Genomic DNA, 18,758 nt, shown 5'->3' with positions numbered 1-18,758 from the left:
ATATATTTTTTTCAAAAAATAAATATCTCATTTTATATTATTTTACATCCAACCATACATGTAATTTATACATCAGCTATACACCTTATTTGTAATACAAATAAAACATTGACTAATTTCAATTCATCAGAAAGCATAGATCTGGCTCTCATCTGTATAGACTCACATAATGTGTGTATATTGTGTATACTCTACATACATTTTTGATCACAAAATCAAAGGGTTATCTTCCTTGAAAATACAATACAAGACAAAGTTCTTGACGAATTTAGAGTTGACATTTTAAACTTGTAAATACAGGACAAAATTCGCAAACAGTGTAACAATTTAGGGACAAAAACTTTAGCCTCTAGTGTCCATGGATGTACAGACAGACTGGCTACAAAGCCTCCGAAATCAGTTATCAGAAATTGTTGAAAATCAACACGCTTATTCTTCTCATGACATAGACTTTGACCACAAAAAAATTGTGAAAGTGTTTTTCTTAATCTGTTGATAATATTTGTACAGAAAACATTATACAATACTTTTGATAGAATTGGAAATAATAATTTATAACGACATAAGAGAGAGAGAGAGAGAGAGAGAGAGAGAGAGAAATGTCCACTCGACACAAACTAGGTCATTTTGGGACTAACATATTGTTCAATTCTATTTCAATAATTCGCTTGTACGTAGGGGTCTTTAGCAATGGGAGGAAACCGGAGGACCCTGAGAAAACCCATAAGGTTGGACAGGCTACCCTATGCCTTGTCATGTACAGCAGGGGATTCAAAACCATGCCAGTTGACTCAATGACAGGCCTTATGATACAGCGTGCATGTGCTAACCATTCGGACATCCAATCCCCTTATGGCGACATAAGAAAAGTATTACCACTCTATATACATTATAGTTTATGTTAATGAAAACATTATGATAATAGGTTCTACATTATGATTACAATATGAAAATAGGTTATATTTACTCTACATGATTACAATATGATAACTATAGGTTAAACATAATCTTTATACTGTAATTGCAAAATTACAATAGGTTATACATCTTTATGATTACAAAATGATAATATATCATCACATACAAATATACCAGTATTTAAATCACAAGCATAATCAATAATGTATACACATAAAAATAACAAGTTACTAGCCTAGACTAGACATTAGACATTAGGTTTAGTAATTTAATTAACAGTTCAACAGTTTAAAGCTACAATTTCATATTTTTAAGTTATATTTTTAAAATGTATTAAAATAAAGCCTTAAAATCGATGCTATGTATAAACAGTCCTACCTTGATAAAGAATAATCCTATAATTCACTATTGCCAGTTGAGAAATTGGCAAAAATATCATTTTCAACTTCAAATTCAAACGTTTGAAGATTCCATGGTAGGTAATTAGGAGGTAATTGTGTTATTATTTCCGGTGTGAAACATTTTTGAGTGTGAGAATGATAACTATGATCGATATAATAGTGAGTTGACAACCTATTGAGCAAAAGACAGAAATAATTTGTTTTGACTTTCTTAGAAAATATGAAATTTTTGCTTTAAAGGCTTAATTTAATGGCTCAAAAGGAAATAATTTTGTGCAATTCTTTCTTTATGTTGTTGAATCAGTTTGAAAAATTAAATAGGATATCAGATGTTTAGGTCAGAAAAATGCTAGGAAGATCTACATGTATTTTAAGTCTACTGATATTGGATCTTTGACATGTAGACCCATTTCAAGACTTCAGTTTTGCATCAACGAACCTTTAGAATATTGATGTATTAACCTTTGGACATGTGTTATAAAAAATGTATAACTGTGTTAGTTTTGTCATGTTTCAAATTGCTAAATGCTACTAAAGGATTTAGTTTGTAGAAGCTTCAATTATACAAAATAATGATATGGATGCAGACCACAATTAAATTTCACAATCATCGAACCCGTGCATGTGGTTCCTTATATTAATAGTATTTTTTCTCTGTCTCTTTTCTCCCCTTTTGCATGGCCATTTAAGTTGATTTATTAGTCAACAATCAAAGAAGAGGGTTTGAATTGACATTTTCTGCTGGGTTTGGTCAATTGTATGGTTTATTGGTCGAGAGCGAGACATTAAGTAATATATTGATACTGCACGACACGTTAGCCGAGTGTTGTCTCAATATATTACGCAATGTCTTTAGCTCGAGACCATTAAACAACTTAAAATACAGACACTATCCCGCACATGCTCTTCAATGAAATACGTCACGCTTGTCCAATATTTCATCTAGTAATGTATAGATAATCTACGATTGGCAAGTTGCCCGTACATTATTGGAAATAATGGTATGCCAACATCAAAGGATGATGTCACATCTGTATTTTAATCATGGTTAAATGGTGGAAGAATAACAGAAATAAGGGTTTGGATACGGTGATAGTACGGCGACTAATTACATGTTTATAATATAGTATGCAGTGAAATTTTTGGAGCAAGAACATGACCAGTTGTTGCTCCATCGGTGATGGAAAGAATTCAGCCAAACGAAAATTTAGAAAAAGGTGGGGCCGCGCAAATGACAAGAATCAACATTAAAGACAATGAGAAATTAATGGTGGTCTTCACAACTTATCACAAAGTAACACAGGGAACCAAAAATAAAATCATATAAATAATCAAATATCACTTTTCACTAAAGATTTAAAACCTATAAAACTTAAAATAACCATAAAAAAACCATATAAAACTTAATATAACCATATAAAACTTAAAATAACCATATTATACTTAAAATCACCATATAATAACAAATATAATATTGAATTTATGCTAATTACACTTCAACTATAATCATACTTCAGAATGAAGTAAAGTGGTGTATTTTATGTTATTTAATAGTCTAGAGCTACACATTGTCCAATATAATGATAAAACACTGAGGTCTTGTGCAGTATAAATATACTTTGTTCAACTTGAAATATTGGCACATAATATAACCTATTAAATATATTAAAAGGCAAGAGACAATAATATATACTGGTATTATCACAAATGTGCCATGAAATGCTGAGAAAAAAATCAGGAATTTCATGGTTTCTTTGTTCATGCAAAATGAGTTGCAAATTCAAACAATAACTGTAACTAAATGAATATTAGAATAAAAGTTATTTGTGAGATGGTGTGTTGTAGAACAAAAGTTATTTTGAGATGGTGTGTTGTAGAATATAAGTAAGATATTACATGGTATATTATAGAATAAAAGTAAGATGTGACATGATATGTCATAGAATAAAAGTAAGATGTAACATGGTGTATTATAGAATATAAGATATTACATGGTATATTATAGAATAAAAGTAACATGGTGTATTATAGAATAGAAGTAAGATATTACATGGTATATTATAGAATATAAGTAAGATGTGACATGGTGTATTATAGAATATAAGTAAGATATGGTATTGTATGTCATAGAATAAAAGTAAGATGTAACATGGTATATTATAGAATATAAGTAAGATGTGACATGGTATATTATAGAATATAAGTAAGATGTGACATGGTGTATTATAATATATAAGTATATTAAGTATAATATAAGTAAGATGTGACATGGTATATTATAGAATATAAGTAAGATGTGACTTGGTGTATTATAATATATAAGTAATATATAAGATGTGACATGGTATGTCATAGAATAAAAGTCATTTGGGACAATGTGTATTGTAGAATAAAAGTAAGATGTGACATGGTGTATTATAGAATGTAAGATGTAACTGTAAGTCATTTAAGATACAGAACAAATCTATAAAAGGAAATATCCAATGGACAAATTTAACTAAATCAATGGCAATGGAGGGAACAAATTTCAAAGAAAAAACTCTTTGGTTTGATATGTCCTCACAAAGACAACAAATTTTTATTACATTCAAAACTTTTATATTGTATAATAGGATACTTGTACGCTTAAAGAAATTAAATTATCACATATTCTAATGACAATATTTGAAAAAATAAATCGGATACACATTTACTGTAGCTTTATAGAATTTATTACATCTATAACAGATTTTTGGCATTATATAAACTTCTGTATTTTAACCTTTGTTGGACAAAAATAAGTGGAGATTATATCATGTTTCCATCTTATTCTTAATAAATAAAATTTTTGATCAACTAACATCAAGAATTAGCAACCTAACTTACGACATCGCATATGTTTCAATAAAATGAAACAGCAAACTGGAGTCGAACTATGCCATCATAAAAGCATGACATCATAAGGAAGACATTTTACAGTCATATTTTGACTGGATATTATGCACAAACTTGTTCAGCTTCGCATAGATGTTGTGGTCCACTAAGTGCACTCACAATATAGCAAGGCTAACTATTATACAGAAGGACTTCAGGTAATTAGTCATGCTTATAACGCCCCCTGACTTATACTGAACACCAGGTTATAACAGACACCATAGTGAGATTCTAATGTATCATAAAATTGACTATCACAATATTTTGTTATAAATTGATAGCATAAAAATACAATTGTCTACCACTATTTGTCATGCTCACACACTTTTACAATATGTGGACGTCTTTCAATTTGTTTTAATATGATGCTGTTTGTCATACACTAATGTGTTATGCATTCAACTCATATGGTTTTAACAATCTTAGTAAAAACAAATAACACCAGCCTTTCCCAAGTCCCACTTGACAAATATATTGTCTTCCCCCACTTTATGACCTGGAAGCTATACCTTAACTACAATACATGATCTAACACGGGAACACATAACTTCCCCTTTATGACTTCTTTGGACATAGTGTTAGCCATACTGTCTTCAGTGTTATCATATACAATCTGACACCATCTGTCATTAACAAGTCATTACATGGCCATGGCTTTCTTCTGTTTGTTGAGGCTTTTAGGTAGAAAAATACACATTAAACAACTTAACATAAAAACCAAACCAAAAAATATGAATGATAAATTAACATCGAATGGTGCTCCAATATGTTGTGATCCGTAACCTACAGACCAGGCAAATAAACTACCTCCTACTGTTGGTGCCAACGTTCTGAAATAAAAATAACAGGATATAAAGATAGCTTGGTCAAACTGAATGAATCCATCAATGTGGTTCAAATTACTAATGGTGAGTATGGTGAGGTTGGTTTTAACGCTTCATCAACACAAGAATTTGGTAATTATGAAACTAAAATTTTGTTAAATTTCTTTATTGTCACATGTGCAATGATAGGGAGGTGAACTTTGCACGGGTGTTTCTGCCTCATCTTCACACAATTCAGACTTTTAATTGTTCTTTTATATGGATGTCAGTGTGTACATGGGAGGACATCAGCCATTTGTCCTATCAGAACAACTAGAGCTACTCCTGAGAACGTGAATTTGTGGGATCAAGATGCTATTAGAACAGAAAGAAATGAATTGAAATGTGATTTAACATACTACTGTTCTGCTCTAAATGAGCTCATGAAGACAGGCATACACATTACACAATATAGTGTAATTTGAGGGAAATTTTGTCCGGACTGCTGTGCTACAGCCTACTATCATATCGTATTCCAACTGCCAAGGGATCTTCTACATGCATGCTAATGTGTACACTGAACCTTGTTGTTTTTTTTGTCCCATCTGAACGACTCTAAATGTCCCTTGCCAGGCCCTCTATCCTGCAACACTGACAAGGGGGAACCATGTAGGAAAATCCCAATGAATAGTGATTGTACACAGGATCTCCAGGTTAGTGAGCTAACATCTTACTAAAACATAAGACTAACAGGCTAATAAAAAAAAACAATTCCTAACCTTGCTATGGCTGTAAAGGTCATTGCCATACCATTAACAGCTCCTACCAGCTTTGGTTCACAGGAATTGTTAATAAGTAGAGATGAACCAGAAAAACAACAATTAACTCCAAGTTTCTCTGCTAGTAAAATCAGTATCAAAAACACCCATAGGACAATTTTTCTGAAACGAAATCAGAAAAAAGTTAATGTTATTATCAAGCACTGAAAACTATTGTCCTCATCCTCGGTTTCCCCAGTGGTCTCATTCTGTTTTACTCCACTATACCCTGCGTTAATCCATAGGGTTTTCACGATTTCAAATTATCTGCTCTACGAACCAATCAAATAAACAGATTACAAACCAGTCTTACTAAGACTCTTTAGCCTCTTACAATATGGTGGCTTGTTGCAACACGATGAAAGTTACTTCCTTCGCCAACTTTCTTTGCAATTAACAATTTATGGGACTGGCTGATAAAAATAGCACAATCATCAAGGGCAGATAACTTAAATATGTATCCTCACCATGGATTAACCAATCTAGGTTAGTGGAGTAGTGCAACGAAATGAGAACACTGGGGATACCGAGGATGTATTGTACTATATTTACAAGTTACATATATTACGCTATTTCAGCCAAAGCATTGGAAAGGTGCCCCATAATTTAAAAGTTTTTATATACAAGTACAATTTTAGTCAGTCCAAATGATGTTTTACAGTACTGTAATGAATTCAATTTTACAAACTGAAAGGAAATGTTTTACATGTTGTTTAATGACTTATGGGGGGGGGGGGTGGATGGCCGAATGGGTTGTCTCCAGTTTCCTCCCACTCCTAAAGACCCCTACATTCAAGCAAATTATTGACATAAATTTGAACCATATGTTAGTCCCGAAATGACCTAGTTTGTGTTGGGTGGACGTTAAACCCCATTTCTCTCTCTCTCTCTTAATGACTTGTGAATACATTTTTTTTCGATCATTTTAAGACAACCAGATGTGCCTAACAAAATCAGTATTATCAATATTCGCTGATGAAGTGTAATAAATCTCAATAATTGGCTCCAGTATGTTAAAATCGATTATCATTTAAAATGAAAGTCAACATAAACCTTTGCATTAAACTTCTAAAAAGCAGAGAGAAAATTATTTGCAAGTTGTGCTGTTATGGGTACCGGTAATTATAAATAAGTGGTTTTGGTTTGACAATGGATGTAATGTCCTCTCACATTAAGGATTTCTTACCTCTGGTATACTGTATAGTAACCTATAAATTTAGATTTATATTAAATACAAATAACTTACTTGTCATATATCAGATGTAAAACTGGCAGTGTTTGTACAGCTATTATTATAACAATATTAAATACAATAAATGACTGAAAAATAAAGAAGTTATATTTAATACATCAAATATATCATTGTAAAGAAAGAAGCAATGTTACCATTAAAAAAACCCCAAACAATTGTAATTGTTCTTTCAAACTGACCATAAACAAAAGTTTAATTAACTGCCTCTTTATCAGTTCTTCCAATATTTAAATTGTTCATAAAAGCTGGCCATAAACAGAATCTAAAAAACTTAAGTAAGCTATTCTTTTGACCAACATTGTAATTCCTAAATCAGTGATTTTAGAAGAAAATATTTACTATACTTTGAGATTTTTGAGAAGTATTTACTCTGCTTCTATTTAACAAAACTGAAATGGTTAAATCTTTGAGTGTATGAAAGTTGTAAAACGGATTTGAATAGCAAATGAAATGAAATGAAATGGGGTTTAACGTCCTACTGTTCTGCTCTGAACTGGGCTAATGAAGATGGGCATACGCCATACAGTGTGCTATGAGGGAAATTTTGCCCAGACAGCGGCACTACGGTCTACTCTTGTATCGAATTCCAACTGTGAAGGGATCTTTTACGTGCACGCCAATGTGTACACAGGACCTTGGTTTTTCGTCCCATCCGAATGACTAGACAGCTGTCCTTGCCAGGCCCTCCGTCCTGCATCACTGACAAGTGGGAACCACGCCGGAAAATCTGGATGAACTTTCTCGGCCAATGCAGGGATCGAACACCCGACCTCCAGGCTAGCGAGCCAGCGTCTTATCCACTTAGCCATATGATCCCCCGATTTGAATCGCATTAAGACACTAATTCTTAAAGTAGATAGTTCTCTTGTGCATAACGCTGAATATATATGACATGCTTGGAAACCAAAAGATAAGATACAATACAGTATAAAAGAGTGTAGTAGATTTCAATACAAACCATTTTAATGCCTAGTTTATTAACTATAGGAGGATAAATAACAAGTTGTATCAGTAATAATGGTATAGCTACAGCTCCTAATATGGTTCCTATTTCACTTGTATCAAAACCTAATCCATCTGAAATACATAATTAAATGCATGTTTTTATTATATAGTGAGCTCTGACTCTGAAACACTGCACAATATAGAGCATAGCTACTGCTTTAAAGACATTATGACTCTAAGAGCTTGTTGCACAAAACCAGTTAAAGCTACTACATGAACATTAAATATTTATGTCCGTGAATGAAAATTACATATTCATGTAGATAGTCTATCTAATCAAATTTCGATTACAATCTCATTTCAAAACTATCGGATGCAAAAACTCTGACAAGAATTGCGGAAAGACAAAGGGAGGATAACTCAGTGATTTGAGATAAAATGAGTTCTAAATTCCGATAACCTAGTCCAAATTTATTAAATTTTATAGGGTTATATCATACACATAATAAAAAATCTTGTCGATTTTTAAAAAAATTATGCCAAGATTCGGGAGATTCTGACCTGTAGAGTGTTCATAAGAAAATGATAACATCAACAATCTAAAGAGAAAGAGAGAGGGAAATGGGGTTTAATCAAATTAGGCCATTTTGGGACTAACATATGATTCAATTTATTTCAATAATTTGTGTGTAGGGGTATTTAGTAGTGGGAGGAAACAGGAGGACCTGGAGAAAAACCCATGATGCTGGACAGGCAAAATGATCTAAAGTAAATACCTAATCTTGGCTCAGTAGATGCCCAAATTGTAAAAATATCTTCAAATCCAATAACTCCAAATGAATAAACTGTATACAGTAATATACTGTTTCGTATATCTGATGTACTGAAAAAAAAAGAATATGCTCAAAAATTTAAAAATAAAACTTTATATTGGGAAATCATTATGGCCACCTCAGATCAAAATCAATATATTTTGTTTCCTTAAAACTCATAGTTCACTCAACACAAACTAGGTCATTTTGGGACTAACATTTGGTTCAATTTTATTTCAATATGAGTAGTTAAGTCTTTAGCACCAGTCTGATTAAAATGCAGATCTATATTTCGTTTCGTTTGTTTTATACTTTCGATGGCCTCTACTACATGACAATCTGACATGTTGTAGGGGAAGGTTGCGTCCGGGGTCACACGAGTGGCTTTTGACCCTACGACGTCAGACATTTGATTAACCAATCGGCGTCAATGTATCTAGTGGGTTACCCAATGTTCCGTGCATCTCACACCAAACACTCGCCGTAACAGACCGTTTCATTGGCTAATCCCTCACAACATCCAGAATGCAAGTTATATTATATAACTCTTCCAGATCCTAGTGCAGTAATGACAAGTAAAACAAAATTTTGAACTATAAAAAAAAACGAAACAAAATAGGATCTGTGTTTTAATCGGATTGTTTTAGCACTGGGAGGAGACTGGAGGACCAAGAGAAAACCTCTAAGGCTGGAAAAACCACCCTACTCCTTGTCACATATAAGCAAGGAATCAAAACTACTTGACTCAGTGACAGATCTTATGATATAAGTGCATGCATTCAACCATTTGGCCACCCAACCTCCTAAACTCATAGTAAGTTGACCATTAATACATACCGCATCAATACAACTGGTGTACTATTTACAAATCTTGACCAACAAGATTCCTTTTTATTACTTTCTCTATCTTTGTCATCTTCAGTACAATCTGTGGCTGAATCCTGACCCTTGTCATCTTTTGTTTCATATCTATTATTCAGTTTATTTATACTTAAATCAGAATTTGACTTCAAATCATTCTTTGCACTGGATTCTAGAAGAAGTTCTGTAACATTTTCACCAGAAATTATTTCATCTTTTGTTGTTCTGTTAATTTTAGCTTCACTTTTGTTTAAGCCTTCAGTGGATTTCAGAATTTCCTCTTTCATCAGATTTGTTTTAACAAAAAAAGTGCCTGCTTCACATTCATTATGTAAATCTTCACAAGAAATAGCCTGATATTGATTTAATTTCAAATTTTCTACAGATCTCGATTTGTGAACATTTTCAGAACTTGTCAAATCCATTTCTTCAACATCTCCATCAATATCTTCAATAATGATATCTATATCCCTAAAACATAAATAGATACAAAACATATTCCAAAAAGAGAATAATAACATCAAATCTTGAGCTAAAGGTATATTTTTTTTAGCTTATTATAACCTTTGTAAGGTCATGTGACATAGGAACTTTATAAAATATTTTACAGAAACAGAGATGATGATATTAAATATGAGAATTAGAACATAGAAGTGGTGGGAGGGAAAACACATGCCAACGAAGAAAGTTTGATCTTGAGTGCAGCCATGGTAGTGGCTCAGTGTGTAAGGCACTGTCTCATTAACCTAGAGGTCACGGTTCGAGCTTGATGTCTGCAGAGAAAGTTCCTCAGGGTCTTTCAGAATGCTTTCATCTTGTCAGTGGTGTAGGATGGAAATGAAGTGAAATGAAATGGGGTTTAACGTCCTACTGTTCTGCTCCGAACTGGGCTAATGAAGACGAGTATACGTCATACAGTGTGCTATGAGGGGGAATTTTGCCTGTACAGCAGCACTACAGCCTACTCTATTATCGAATTCCAACTGTCAAGGGATCTTTTACGTGCACGCCAATGTGTACACGGGACCCCGTTTTTTTCGTTTCATCCGAATGACTAGACAGCTGTCCTTGTCAGGCCCTCGATCCTGCATCACTGACAAGGGGAGGGTGTGGGATGGAAACCTTGGTAAGGAACATCTCGTCATTCAGATGGGATGAAAAAACAGTCTTGTGTATTTGACGGCATGTACATCAAAGAACCCTTGACAGTTGTTGGAATTTGAAATAAGAGTAGACTGGGAAAAATTTTCCTCATACCACACTTAATGGTTTCTGCCCATCTTCATTAGTCCGGTTGGTGCAGAAAAGTAGGTTGCTAAACCCTATTTAATTTCAATCCTGAATTTTAAATCCTTGTTTCCCTGAATAAAGCTATAATTCTATTAAGACAGTGTGAGATAATTTTATTTATTTTTGAGTTACTAAAAGATCTTTCAATACTTTAATGTCCTTACTTTTTTGTGCTCGTTTCTTCAAACTTAAAGAAAATCCAAGCAAATGAGAAGAGAGATACAGTAAAACAGCTAATACCAGGTAATACATATGGAAACATTCCTAGAAAACCATCTGGGTCAAATAAATTAGGATATTTCTTAGCTGGCGACGCTAACCATCCTGTGACAAAAATAGCAAAGTTTAAAAGTTAATAGAGCTATAAATTATATTTATGAACAAACAACATATTTCCAGTAATGACATTTTGAACAATATATAACCAAAGATCAGATATAACCAGTTATGGTAAAATTTTGTATTAACCCATGACTTTTAGGTACTTTGTAGTTCCTTCTGTGACTTTCTTTCATTCACCCCACTACAGCTGACAGCCTGACCCATGTACGGAAGTCACTAGAACACTGTACATACCCCTATATGAATAAATATACATATATCAAAAATGTCTAGAGTGCAAAGAGATTATAACTATTAGATCCCTAGGGAGCTGGTAAGGGTGCCTTAAAAACAAAAAACGGCCAGGCTCTAAGTTCCTGAGGTGCATCTCTGCTTCAGAAGTTCAGTCTAGTCTTCCTTATTGATAATACAGCCCTTAGAAGAAAAGATTGTAAGTAACAAAACAACCTCCGAGAAGCAACGGCGTCATTTTTATGCACTTTTATAGTGTAGCATAAACAATATGTAATTGTATTCTATAATCCTTTGTTTCATTTAATGTGACCAATTACTCAAATATTACCGTACCTCCTAGAGTTGGTCCAAGGATTAAACCAGATCCCCAGGCAAGAGATATAGTTGACATACCAATAGCTTGATTAGTATCATCAGATATTTCATATAATACCGCTTTAGCTGTTCCTACTATCCCTGAAGAAAGTGTAAAACATAAAATATTCATGGAACAACATAAACAATTCTGAATTTCAATAGGATTCTTTCTCATTGCTAGTCATTTTTGCAAGTCTTGAATGACTGGCAGTGAAATTGATCAGCTTATAACATAAATTTGGATTAAAACACAATCAATACAGTTAAATTTAGAGTTTTTATATGTGAAAACACTTGAAATTTTTGTCAAAAAAGGGGGTAAAGCTAAAAGAAATTATTTTGCGAGAATAACTAGCTAATCTGAGATGAACAAAATTTGCCAAAAAACTGATTAGCTGTTAATATTTTGAAGTGAAACAATGCCAGCCATTTCGATTAAAAAAATCTCTCTAAAACTCTGACCCAAAGAGCATTTACAATATTTTGGTGACATGGTCCATATAAAAATCATGGGCAACTCTAAATTTCAACAACACTCTTCCTTAGACTAACCAAGAAATCTCAGGATGTTCATAAAGAAAACCCTTAATGGGTTAGAGGACGGATAGTCAAGAGTGACCACAATAACTTTCCACACAAAATCAGGGTGGAATCAATTACCAGTACATTCCAGGGATAGAATCACCAAATGATTATCACAGTTTGAATACTTGGTTTATGTATTACCCAATTGAAGGACACAAAAATTTCATTTCACAATATACCATAATGTCATGAAAGTAAAGTTCTTGTTTCGTATTTTTAAAAAATATTTCAAAACTGTTGACAAAACATACCATTTAAAAGTCCTGCCAAAAATCTGAAAACTATAGCTAAAGCTAGATTAGTTGAAAACCCAAATGCCAGACAACATGAACCATTACAAAATATGCAGACAAGAAGAACTATTCGCCTTCCTCTAACATCTGATAAGTAACCCCATATATAACTAGAAAAATCAAAAGAGAAGTGGATTGAAAAATTATATTAAAATCTAGGCTATATAAAATTAAGTTTAAGTCTATGTTATAGAAAAATTATGTTTAACTTTAAATCCAGGTTACAGAAAAAGAATATATTATAACAATGTTAACAAGCCAACAGTGAGGCTGATGTCCCCCACCGAAATCCCAAAATAAATAGATGACACATATTAATTAATCGCACATTTATTTTTTTCAAAAGTATCGAGCAATCTAACTACACACTAAGTTTCATCACTCTCTATCAGATAGAATCAAGATTATCTTGTCCCAAAGCATCGACCAATGAAATCGATTAGCTCTGCTTAGCTTTAGCTTGAAATGTTATTCATTGAAATCAGTCAAGACATTAACCTAATGAACATCTACAGCAGGTTTAAACATTCTACCTCAATTAAAAGCAGAGTTTTTATGTTCCAAAGTCTTGACCAATCAAATTGCTTATCGCTCCTTAGCCCAGGCAGAAAATTCGCACAATCGAACTTAGTCAAGGTAATGATATAATGAATCTATATAAGGGAGTTTCAAGGCTCTCACTTCATTATAACCAAAGTTATCTTGCCCCTAAAGCATCAACCAATCAGATTGCTTATCTCTGCCTACCGTAAGCAGACAATGTTCATCATCGAACTCCATCAAGGGATTCAACTAATGAATGCCTACACCAAGTTTGAACATTCTATCTCAATTAGAAGGAGAGTTATTGTGTTCCAAAGTCTCGACCAATCAAATTGCTTATCGCTCTGCTTACCCTCAGCAGAAAATGTTCTTCGAACTCCATCCAGGGATTCACCTAATAAACACCTACACCAAGTTGGAACATTCTAGCTCAATTAGAGTTATTGCGTTCCAAAATCTTGGCCAATCAAATTGCTTATCGCTCTGCTTACCCTGAGCAGAAAATGTTCAATATCGAACTTAGTCAAGGTATTGATGTAATGAAACTATAGACCAAGTTTCATCACTCTCACTTAATTAGAACTAAAGTTATCGTGTCCCAAAGCATCAACCAATCAAATTGCTTATCATTGCTTACCCTAAGCGGAAAATGCTCATCTTCGAATTCCATCAAGGTATTGACCTAATAAACACCTACACCAAGTTTGAACATTCTAGCTCAATTAGAAAGAGAGTTATTGTGTCCCAAAAAGTGTGACGGACAGACAGACGGACGGACAGATGGACGAACCCATTTTAATAGTCCCCTGCTTTCTTTGAAAGGCGTGGGACAATTAAAAATATTGTTAATAGTAAAAACCATACCCCATATTAAGCTAAATGTGCTGCCATAAATTATATGGTGTGCTTTTCAAATGCCAAAAACAAAGTAGTTTCTGGCTTTATTAAAATATAAATTTACAGATATACTATACCTGCCAATGATTCTGCCAGCAAACACACTAGATGCAATTAACCCTACATAATATCCCTTTTCTTCTTCACTATAGCCAAACGTCTAAATAAAATAACAATATACCAGTTAAAAATTAGATATACATGTTCTATATAAGAGTTTGTTTGTTTCTTGGTCGGATGTCAATCCTAGATCATGTATATAATAACCCTCTACTTTATTATCAACCTGAGTTTGAACCTGGTGCCAGCCGAGAAACTTCCTTATGATTGCTCAGTCTGGTTTCCCCTTGGCAAGGAAACGTGTCTAGTTGATCAGATGGAATGAAAAATCAATGTCCACCCATTCATGTATAGGCATGCATGTACACGCGCCTGTTTCTTCATTTCATAATAATAATAATAATAATAATAAAAACTTTATTTAATGAGGCAACGTATTTAGTTTGCAAAAAAAAAACTAATCTTCCATAGGTCCCTCCTAAACTACAAAGACATATATACATGTAATATCAGGATAAATTTAAAATCATTAGAAATGCAATAGCATTTTAAAGTGGGAAGTTTGATAAGTCACTCCCAAACTACAATATAATTGATGATTTCTAGCAGCTACAAGTAAGCCAGTGTACAAATGTATCTTGTTTAAAAAACATTTCTTAAACCAACATAGTAACATACAGACAACAGAATAAGAGTGAAAAACATCATTTCAAAAATGACAAGTTTATTTTATACTATAGTTTTGCACGAGGAGTTTGACATATGCAATTAAGGTGCACGGATTTAGGCAAATACATTATTTGGGATTTTTTCCTTCTATTTTGGCATTATTTGTTTACGTCATTAATTCATTTAGTCGCCGATGCATGATGTCTAGACCGACAGCATGCACTTATTTTGCGACGGACTACTTTTTTCCCCGGGGTTGGTCCACCCCACATACACACACACATTTACGCCCCTGGGTAATTGAGTTTAATGTCTAAATTATCAGTATACTTTGAATTTAATATTTAATACAGTATACAGCTAGTTAAACATATCCATTTCATTAAACTTACCAAAACCATTTCAGGTAAAAATGGAAACAGAAAACTCAAACTGAAGGCACTTGATAACTGAAATTGTGAAATATATTAACAGAATATATTAATAAATAATCATTGTTACAGTGATAAAAAGAAAGGGCACTAGAGCTGGATTAATCAAAGACCACAGAAAATGGAAAATGTTTTCAATTGAGTCAGTTCCTGTTTCTGTTCAAATTTAGTATTAATGAAGGAGCCTTGAGGAATCGCAGTCGGTCAATTTTAACATGGTTTGCGTAAATGGTTGAGAAGAGCTATTTCATAAGGTTAATATATAGCTCTTAAAATTTGATTTCAGGCAAGGATGAAAAGCTTTCCTTTCATTTCATTATGACTGTGTAAACTACGCGCAACATTTTGGGATAATTTGTACCATAAATATTTGCCAAAGTAAAAGAAGATTACCAGAGCTACAAACATCAGACCAATACATTTCCAGTTTGGAGGTGTGGTCCCTGGTTTCACAACATTTAATTTTCTCTTGATCTTCTGCCATTGTGTGATCCTTTCTTCCGCCATTTTTTGTTTCAACAGTTAATCTTTATTACCTGAAAATACATTTTATAAATTATTGAGAAATGAATGGAATGTTTATTAGTGGTTTTCTATCAGGCTAAAAATCAATCAATGAGAGAAATTGCTTAGTATTAACCAACATAGTTAATCCCCTATTGGCAAAGGGCTGATTAAAGGTTATGTAAGGACTGTTTGTTAGCTGAGAATTTGGTCTACTTGACATGGAATGACTCTACATGACCCTACGGTTAAAATAATTAAAGTCTTGATAAGCCATTTGCATTTCCCACAGTTTAATCCATGCTGATATTTAATTTTGAAAACAAAATCAAAATACCAAAGCCAGATAATGTCCCGGCTTGGATTCAATCGGATTTTAAGAACGCATATCAATAATGCAGTGGTCTTACTGCATTGTGTGACGCATAGATAAATGAAATTTCAATTTCACATATCTTCGTAAATACTGAACGTAATAGAGCCATTTTTATACGCCCACATTTTCATGTGGACCTATTATGCCGTCGCCCCCGTCTGTCTGTCCATAATTTGTTTATGGACACCCTACAGGTCACAATTTTTATCTGATTTTGACGAAACTTGAAATATAGGTCTATTTCCCAAAGATCTCAGTTCCTTTCGATATTGGCATGTATCGGACCATAACTTCATGGATTATGACCCTGATTGTAAGAAAAATCACGTTTTTAGCTTGTGGACATTCTAGAGGTCACAATTTTCACCCGATTTTGATAAAACTTAAAATGCATTTTTATAACCCAAAGATCTTAGTTCCTTTAGATATTAGCACGTATCGGATTGCAACTTCCTGAATTACAGCCAATGATTGTACAAAAAATCGCGTTTTTAGCTTGTAGTCCCTCTAGGTCACAATTATTAATATATTATCCGATTTAAAAAACAGTTCAAATATATCACTGTTACACCGTAATGATGTTTGAGTTCCAATTTCATGAAAATCGGACGGAAATTGCCGACCCTCGTACACAAACAGTGTAAATTTATTGTATATCAAGATTGTGGACCCTCTAGAGGACACAATTTTGATCTGATTTTGATGAAACTTGAAATACAATATGTTTATAACCCAAAGATCTTTTTTTTCTTGTTGATATTCACACATATCTGATTGTAACTTCCTGAATTATGGTCCTTGATTGTATGAAAAATCATGTTTTAGGGTGTGGTCCCTCTAGAGGTAACAATTTTTATCCGATTTAAAAAAAACTTGAGTATATCACAGTCACACCCTAATGATGGTTGAGTTTGAATTTTGTGAAAATCAGACCAAAACTGCCATACAAAATGGCCACCCCTCGTACACAAATAGTGTAAATATATGGTATATCAAGGTTGTGGACCCTCTAGAAGTCACAGTTTTGATCCGATTTTGATGCAACTTGAAATATATCTTTATAACCCAAAGATCTTGGTTTCCAGTCGATATTCACGCAAATCGGAATAAAAATTTCTGAATTATGGTCCTTGATTGTACGAAAAATCACGTTTTTAGCTTGTGGTCCCTGTAGAGTTCACAATTTTTATCCGATTTAAAAAAAAAACATGTGAATATATCACTGTTACTCACTAATGATGGTTGAGTTCGAATTTAGTGATAATCGGACCAAAACTGCCAGGCAAAATAGCCGCCCCTCGTATGCAAATATTGTAAAAATATAGTATATCAATGTTGTGGACCCTATGGAGGCCACAATTTTTATCTGATCTTGATGAATTTATATCACAAAGATCTTGGTTCCTGTTGATAATCACACATATCCAAATGTAACTTCCTGGATTATGGCCTCTGATTGTTCAAAAAATCACATTTTTAGCTTGTGGATTCTCAAGAGGTCACAATTTTTTATCCAATTTTAAAAACCGTTTGAGTATATCACCTTTACATCCTAATGATGGTTAAGTTTGAATTTTGGGAAAATCAAAATGAAATTGCCAGACAAAATGGCCGCTCTTTGTACACAAATTGTGAAAAATTATGTAATACGACGGTTGTGGACCCTCTAGAGATCACAATTTTTATCTGATTTTGATGAAACTTAAAATATATCTTTATATCGCAAGGATCTCAGTCCTGTTTGTTATTTGCCCATTTCAGACCATAACTTTCTGGAATACGGCCCCTGATTGTACGAAAAATCGCTTTTGTTTTTAGCTTGTTCTCTATCCATCTCTTGCAAAATGTGGGCGTATCTTGCCTGGCAACCGCTGGTTGATATTCCTCTTAGAAATTCATCTATACTATAGCACTAAAATTACATATAAGGACTTTAACAAATCTATCACTTACTAGTTCCTATGTCTCTATCAAGCATTAAAAATAATTATGACGCAAGTATGCGGGTATGGTAAGGCAAACTAGACTTAACTGTTGTCAGTGTTGATTTCATCATATTCATAATTATTTTGGGCATTGCCGGGGGGCACTTTTTTTTTATTTGACTTTGTCGTGTTCGAAAAGAAAAGGAGGTTTAAAACGTAAAAAGGGCATGACGTCGATATGCTATTTTCTTATTTGATAAAGATCATACCTAGATTAACATAAAGATACGACATTATTGTTTTCTTTAAAACTTTAACATTGAGCAGAAGTCACTCTCACGTTTCACGTTTGACCTTCTTTCAGTTTCGCTTCCGGTGGTTAGTTTAATATTCAGATTTGGATAGAATCCGCATGTAATTTTGGACAGCAATATTTAATATGATTAATATAAAAGCTGCAAGACAGTGTTAATTTAAAGTTCAGTATAAATTGTCAAAACGTGTTGTGCTACCAAAAATGATTGAAATT

At 33.3% G+C, this 18,758-nt stretch overlaps 1 protein-coding gene across 1 annotated transcript; it reads right to left on the bottom strand.

Annotated features, from left to right (window-relative positions):
* Positions 1-4,001: 4,001 nt before the first annotated feature.
* Positions 4,002-18,584, bottom strand: LOC126823364 (uncharacterized). The gene is made up of 13 exons (XM_050552160.2): positions 18,499-18,584; positions 15,818-15,960; positions 15,386-15,442; positions 14,342-14,424; positions 12,783-12,934; positions 11,923-12,045; positions 11,178-11,337; positions 9,700-10,194; positions 8,827-8,933; positions 8,064-8,182; positions 7,100-7,173; positions 5,815-5,976; positions 4,002-5,062 (listed from the first exon to the last, which is right to left on the bottom strand). Exons 2-13 carry the CDS (start codon positions 15,929-15,931, stop codon positions 4,873-4,875), a joined length of 1,836 nt encoding a protein of 611 aa, XP_050408117.1. The 5' UTR covers positions 15,932-15,960; positions 18,499-18,584; the 3' UTR covers positions 4,002-4,872.
* Positions 18,585-18,758: the final 174 nt, after the last annotated feature.

Source organism: Patella vulgata, chromosome 6 (genome assembly GCF_932274485.2).
Source record: "Patella vulgata chromosome 6, xgPatVulg1.2, whole genome shotgun sequence".
Lineage (NCBI taxonomy): Eukaryota > Metazoa > Mollusca > Gastropoda > Patellidae > Patella > Patella vulgata.
The sequence above is the reverse complement of the archived record's forward strand: the minus strand, read 5'-3'. Positions and strand labels throughout refer to the sequence as shown.

Bases quoted from the DNA above. Each gene is read 5' to 3' on its own strand.
- LOC126823364 (XM_050552160.2), bottom strand. From the start codon at position 15,931: ATGGCGGAAGAAAGGATCACACAATGGCAGAAGATCAAGAGAAAATTA. The intron at 11,338-11,922 runs GTACGGTAATAT...TTTTTGTCACAG, and splicing joins CCTTGGACCAACTCTAGGAG to GATGGTTAGCGTCGCCAGCT. The intron at 8,934-9,699 runs GTATGTATTAAT...TTTTTTTTTCAG, and splicing joins ACACCAGTTGTATTGATGCG to TACATCAGATATACGAAACA.